Source organism: Nerophis lumbriciformis, linkage group LG33 (genome assembly GCF_033978685.3).
Source record: "Nerophis lumbriciformis linkage group LG33, RoL_Nlum_v2.1, whole genome shotgun sequence".
NCBI classification, from domain to species: domain Eukaryota; kingdom Metazoa; phylum Chordata; class Actinopteri; order Syngnathiformes; family Syngnathidae; genus Nerophis; species Nerophis lumbriciformis.
Window position 1 is genome coordinate 26,342,501 of NC_084580.2, and position 6,897 is coordinate 26,349,397.

The 6,897-nt window shown below is 43.6% G+C and overlaps 1 protein-coding gene across 2 annotated transcripts; it reads left to right on the top strand.

Moving 5' to 3' along the window:
* Window positions 1-625: 625 nt before the first annotated feature.
* On the top strand, window positions 626-6,663 carry ccr12a (chemokine (C-C motif) receptor 12a). 2 transcript variants are annotated; one of them, XM_072912192.1, is made up of 3 exons: window positions 626-716; window positions 5,367-5,595; window positions 5,671-6,663. In XM_072912192.1, exons 2-3 carry the CDS (start codon window positions 5,378-5,380, stop codon window positions 6,461-6,463), a joined length of 1,011 nt encoding a protein of 336 aa, XP_072768293.1. In that variant the 5' UTR covers window positions 626-716; window positions 5,367-5,377; the 3' UTR covers window positions 6,464-6,663. The 2 variants fall into 2 exon arrangements, with proteins under 2 accessions (XP_072768293.1, XP_061784669.1); XM_061928685.1 differs by having other exon boundaries at window positions 5,367-6,663.
* Window positions 6,664-6,897: the final 234 nt, after the last annotated feature.

Genomic DNA, 6,897 nt, shown 5'->3' on the forward strand with positions numbered 1-6,897 from the left:
TTTCACTTTTACTCAAGTATTACCCAGGTTTAAGTATTAACCAAGAATTACGCAGGCTTAAATATTACCCATGTCGTACCCAAGTATTACCCAGGTTTCAATATTACCCAAGTATTACCCAGGTTTAAATATTACCCATGCCGTACCCAAGTATTACCTACGTTTTACCCAGGTTTTAGCCAAGTATTACCCAGGTTTTACCCGAGTATCATCCAGGTTTTACCCAAGTTTTACCTTAGTTGTACAGAACTTGTACAGAAGCCCACAAGTAGTTTTTAGTTAGCTCCCTGTGATCACGGTGACACTAAAAAGTAGTTCCTCTGTGTTAGCACTTTGAATAACATTATGGCTAATACTTGTACTATATTTATACTTGTACTAATATTCAGGTCACATTTTAGAGGACTTCAAACTCTACTAGTCTACTCCCATTCTTAGCCACCTCTTACTTGCCATATGTCATGACTTAGAATGAGAAAATCTAATTGTCTCTCAGAAGGCTTGACCACATGCCCAATAAGTACACACACACACACACACACACACACACACACACACACACACACACACACACACAGAGACTGGAGGAGTGGGCGTGGTCTAGAGAGTGAGGAGTGGGCGTGGTCTAGAGAGTGAGGAGTGGGCGTGGTCTAGAGAGTGAGGAGGTTGTTGTCCATCAGTCATCGTCTCGTCTTCCTTCCACACTAAAGACTTTGGTGAGTTTATGATCAAATATGATTGTTTTATAATCAAATATGATTGTTTTATAATCAAATATGATTGTTTTATGATCAAATGTGATTGTTTTATAATCAAATATGATTGTTTTATAATCAAATATGATTGTTTTATAATCAAATATGATTGTTTTATAATCAAATATGATTGTTTTATGATCAAATGTGATTGTTTTATGGTCAAATATGATTGTTTTATAATCAAATATGATTGTTTATGATCAAATAGTAATATTTTTACCAAGAATATTTGAGGTGTTTATTTTTGTCTTCTGACGCTCAAAGTTTGTTTGGATTGATGAAAATATTGATCCATAATTGTGGTTTGATCCTTTGAAGAATCACTTTCAGTCCTGATGTTTGATGCCTTCACTCATTATAATCATCATCATCATAATTATCATCATCATAATAATAATAGTAATATTAATAATAATAGTAATAATAATTTTAATGGTAATAAAAAAATAATTAATTATTAAAAGCAATAATAATAATTGTAATCATCATAATAATTATAATAATGGTGATAATAATACAAGTAATAATAATAATAATAATGGTAATAATAATAATACTCTTAATAATAATAATAATAATAATAACCGTGATAATAATAGAAGCAATAATTATAATCATAATAATAGTAAAATTAATAATAGTAATAATAATAATAATAATAATAACCCTGATAATATTAAAAGCAATAATAACATTTATAATCATCGTCATAATAACAATAATAATGTTAATAATAATAATAATAATCATGATAATAATATAAGGAATGATAATAATCATCATTATAATAACAATAATAATAACAGGAATGATAATCATCATCATATTAATAATAATAATGTTACTAGAACTACTAATAAAAAGGACAGATGAGAGGAATAAGAAGTGATTATGATTTTATGGATATTTAGCGTAAACAAAGATGGTGAAAAGATAAAGTTGTGCAGAAATATTTCATCAGACTCACACCTCATGTCTTATCTGCAGGAAGTATAATATTTATATGTACTCATAATCATAACATAATCATAATCAAACTCAAAGATATTACAAAATACTCTGAAATGTAGTAAAAAATACAATAATTGTTTTTAACATGTATAATATTCATATTTATATTATTTAACATGTACAATGTTCATATTTATAGTATTTAACATGTATAATATTCATATTTATTGTTTTTAATATGTACAATGTTCATATATACAGTGTTTAACAGAGCTAATGTACAATATTGTTTTGAACATGTGAAATATGAATCACAGCTACTTTCTTCATCAAAGGAGACTAGACGCAGGTTTTTCTGTGAAGGTAATACAATATCATCAATAAATAATCATCATTCATTATTAATAATAAATGCTTCTTTAATAAAAACTTTGAAATTAATATAAAACAAAAACTATTTAAATGATAAGAATAATAAAAAAAATAGACGTACGCAATAAAGCCAAATAATTGTTTTTTTTATTAAGAACAATAAAAACATATTTCATTAAAAAAAAGGATCTTTAATAAAGAAAAATATGTTTAATAAAGAAAAATACAATTGTCTAAGAAAGAGTATATTTAATAAAGAATAATAAAATTATCTTTAATAAAGAATAATGAAAATGTATTTAATAAACAATAATGAAACTGCATTGAATAAAGAATAATAAAAGTATCTTTAATAAAGAATAATAAAAGTGTATTTAATAAAGAATAATACAAGTGTATTTAATAAAGAATAATAAAAGTGTATTTAATAAATAATAATAAAAGTGTATTTAATAAAGAATAACAAAAGTGTATTTAATAAAGACTACAATAAAGTCCTGGTTGAAAGGGAGTCATGTTTGGGAAGTGTTGTGTCACACACCGAGTGGGAGTGTCAGGACGTGTAAAAAGTCTCAGTCAGCACTTTCACTTCTGCCTTTGAGGTGACTAACACCGAGGAGGAGCGACTCCATCACAAAGTTTCACTCGCCAACGTCATGTAGTAACACCGAGGAGGAGTGACTCCATCACCAACGTCATGTAGTAACACCGAGGAGGAGCGACTCCATCACAAAGGTGCACTCGCCAACGTCATGGAGTAACAACGAGGAGGAGTGGCTCCATCACCAACGTTATGTAGTAACACCGAGGAGGAGTGACTCCATCACCAACGTCATGTAGTAACACCGAGGCGGAGTGACTCCATCACAAAGGTGCACTCGCCAACGTCATGGAGTAACAACGAGGAGGAGCGACTCCATCACAAAGGTGCACTCGCCAACGTCATGGAGTAACACCGAGGAGGAGTGACTCCATCACCAACGTCATGTAGTAACAACGAGGAGGAGTGACTCCATCACAAAGGTGCACTCACCAATGTCATGTAGTAACACCGAGGAGGAGCGACTCCATCACCAACGTCATGTAGTAACACCAAGGAGGAGTGACTCCATCACAAAGGTGCACTCACCAATGTCATGTAGTAACACCGAGGAGGAGTGACTCCATCACCAACGTCATGTAGTAACACCGAGGAGGAGCGACTCCATCACAAAGGTGCACTCGCCAACGTCATGGAGTAACACCGAGGAGGAGTGACTCCATCACCAACGTCATGTAGTAACAACGAGGAGGAGTGACTCCATCACAAAGGTGCACTCGCCAATGTCATGTAGTAACACCGAGGAGGAGCGACTCCATCACCAACGTCATGTAGTAACACCGAGGAGGAGTGACTCCATCACAAAGGTGCACTCACCAATGTCATGTAGTAACAACGAGGAGGAGCGACTCCATCACAAAGGTGCACTCACCAATGTCATGTAGTAACACCGAGGAGGAGTGACTCCATCACCAACGTCATGTAGTAACACCGAGGAGGAGCGACTCCATCACAAAGGTGCACTCGCCAACGTCATGAAGTAACACCGAGGAGGAGTGACTCCATCACAAAGGTGCACTCACCAACGTCATGTAGTAACACCGAGGAGGAGCGACTCCATCACAAAGGTGCACTCGCCAACGTCATGAAGTAACACCGAGGAGGAGTGACTCCATCACAAAGGTGCACTCACCAACGTCATGTAGTAACACCGAGGAGGAGTGACTCCATCACCAACGTTATGTAGTAACACCGAGGAGGAGCGACTCCATCACCAACGTCATGTAGTAACACCGAGGAGGAGCGACTCCATCACAAAGGTGCACTCGCCAACGTCATGGAGTAACAACGAGGAGGAGTGACTCCATCACCAACGTCATGTAGTAACAACGAGGAGGAGTGACTCCATCACCAACGTCATGTAGTAACAACGAGGAGGAGTGACTCCATCACCAACGTCATGTAGTAACAACGAGGAGGAGTGACTCCATCACCAACGTCATGTAGTAACAACGAGGAGGAGTGCCAAGACTCGCTGCTGGTCTGAGTCCTGCTTGGTCAATATGTACTCCTAGGTCAGGACAAGAACTGCACAGGACTACATACAAGACTGGATTGTGGCCCACAATATGTGGCATATGTCTACCAGCACCTCCAAGTCCGAGTCCATGGTTCTCGCCCGGAAAAGGGTGGAGTGCCATCTCCAGGTTGGGGAGGAGATCTTGCCCCAAGTGGAGGAGTTCAAGTACCTGGGAGTCTTGTTCACGAGTGAGGGAAGAGTGGATGGTGAGATGGACAGGCGGATCGGTGCGGCGTCTTCAGTAATGCGGACGCTGTATCGATCCGTTGTGGTGAAGAAGGAGCTGAGCCGGAAGGCAAAGCTCTCGATTTACCGGTCGATCTACGTTCCCGTCCTCACCTATGGTCATGAGCTTTGGGTTATGACCGAAAGGACAAGATCACGGGTACTGAAATGAGTTTCCTCCGCCGGGTGCCGGGCCTCTCCCTTAGAGATAGGGTGAGAAGATCTGCCATCCAGGAGGAGTTCAAAGTCCTCATGGAGAGGAGCCAGATGAGGTGGTTCGGGCATCTGGTCAGGATGCCACTCGAACGCCTCCCTAGGGAGGTGTTTAGGGCACGTCCGACCGGCAGGAGGCCACGGGGAAGACCCAGGACACGTTGGGAGGACTATGTCTCCCGGCTGGCCTGGGAACGCCTCGGGATCCCCCGGGAGGAGCTGGACCAAGTGGCTGGGGAGAGGAAAGTCTGGGCTTCCCTGCTTAGGCGACCTGACCTCGGATAAGCGGAAGAAATTAGTTTCCTCCGCCGGGTGGCGGGTCTCTCCCTTAGAGATAGGGTGAGAAGATCTGCCATCCAGGAGGAGTTCAAAGTCCTCATGGAGAGGAGCCAGATGAGGTGGTTCGGGCATCTGGTCAGGATGCCACTTGAACGCCTCCCTAGGGAGGTGTTTAGGGCACGTCCGACTGGCAGGAGGCCACGGGGAAGACCCAGGACACGTTGGGAGGACTATGACTCCCGGCTGGCCTGGGAACGCCTCGGGATCCCCCGGGAGGAGCTGGACCAAGTGGCTGGGGAGAGGGAAGTCTGGGCTTCCCTGCTTAGGCGACCTGACCTCGGATAAGCGGAAGAAGATGGATGGATGGATGGATGTTGTATATGAGTTGTTGTGAACTGTTGGTCCCGAGCAGACCATGTGAGATGAATTCTTTCTTTGATTTGTGCAGGACGATCTGCGATGGACCCGCCGGACGATCAGTACTCTCTCCTCCAGGAGCTCCTGAACATGATCAACGAGAGCACGTACGACCCGAGCTACGTTCAGAGTGAAACTGTCAAGCTGTGTCCCAAGTTGTTGGTCAACGACTTTGGTTCCGACTTCAACCCGCCGTTCTACTACTTCAACTTCCTGCTGAGTTACCTGGGCAACGGCCTGGTGCTCTACATCATTTTCAAGTACGAGAAGCTCAACACGGTGACCAACATCTTCCTGCTCAACCTGGTCTTGTCCAACATCCTGTTCGCCTCCAGTCTGCCCTTCTGGGCCACCTACTTCCTGTCCCAGTGGGTCTTTGGCAGCGTTCTGTGCAAGATGGTGAGCAGCGCCTACTTCATCGGCTTCTACAGCTCCATCCTCTTCCTCACGCTCATGACCTTCGACCGCTACCTGGCGGTGGTGCACGCCGTGTCGGCCGCCAAGAGCCGCAAGAGGAGCTACGCCCTGGTTTCCTCGGCGGTGGTGTGGTGCGTCAGCATCTTGGCCAGCCTGAAAGAGCTGGTGTTCCAGAACGTGTGGGACAATCCCCCGTACGGCCTGGTCTGCGAGGAGACGGGCTACTCCAGGGAGACCATGGACTTCTGGCGCCTGGTCAGCTACTACCAGCAGTTCTCCGTCTTCTTCCTGCTGCCGCTCCTCATGGTGACGTACTGCTACGTCAGCATCACCCTGCGCATCATGTCCACGCGCATGAAGGAGAAGTGTCGCGCCGTCAAGCTCATCTTCATCATCATCTTCACCTTCTTCGTGTGCTGGACGCCCTACAACGTGGTCATCCTGCTGCAGGCCGTGCACAGCTCCGGCGAGGAGAAGGACTGCGACGACTCCAACACGCTGGACTACGCCATGTTCGTGACGCGCAACGTCGCCAACTTGTACTGCTGCATCAGCCCCGTCTTCTACACCTTCGTGGGGAAGAAGTTTCAGAGCCACTTCAGGAGAATCCTGGTGAAGAAGCTGCCGTGCCTGAGGAGACGCCTCAGCCTCAGCAGCTTCTCAACCAGGTCCTCCTCGCAGAAGACGCCGCACTCCGAGTACGAGTGCTAAGCAAGCGCATGCTCGCGCTCTTGGTAGCGACGTACGCTAGCTGATTGTGGCCTTCTTTAAAGGACACCCGGTAGTAACCACTATTTTGCTTGCAAGGTTGTTTCATGATCCTTCAATCTTACCGCTTAACACGTTTGATGTTGCAAATATTACTCACACATTTGTTTTGTGGCCAATAAAGTCTTTTATTTTTGGAGAAAGCTGCTAGTATCAGTTGAAAATGATGAACCACGTGGTCAGAGGCAGCACGGTGGGTAGCGGTTAGCGCTCGCACTCCAGCCCCTCCTTCCTTGTCCAGAGTTTACCCCTCCTTCCTTGTCCAGAGTTTACCCCTCCTTCCTTGTCCAGAGTTTACCCCTCCTTCCTTGTCCAGGGTCTACCCCTCCTTTCTTGTCCAGAGTGTATACCGCCTTCCTTGTCCAGGGTCTACCCCT

Coding starts and splice junctions, on each gene's coding strand:
- ccr12a (XM_061928685.1), top strand. CDS start 5,378: ATGGACCCGCCGGACGATCAGTACTCTCTCCTCCAGGAGCTCCTGAAC.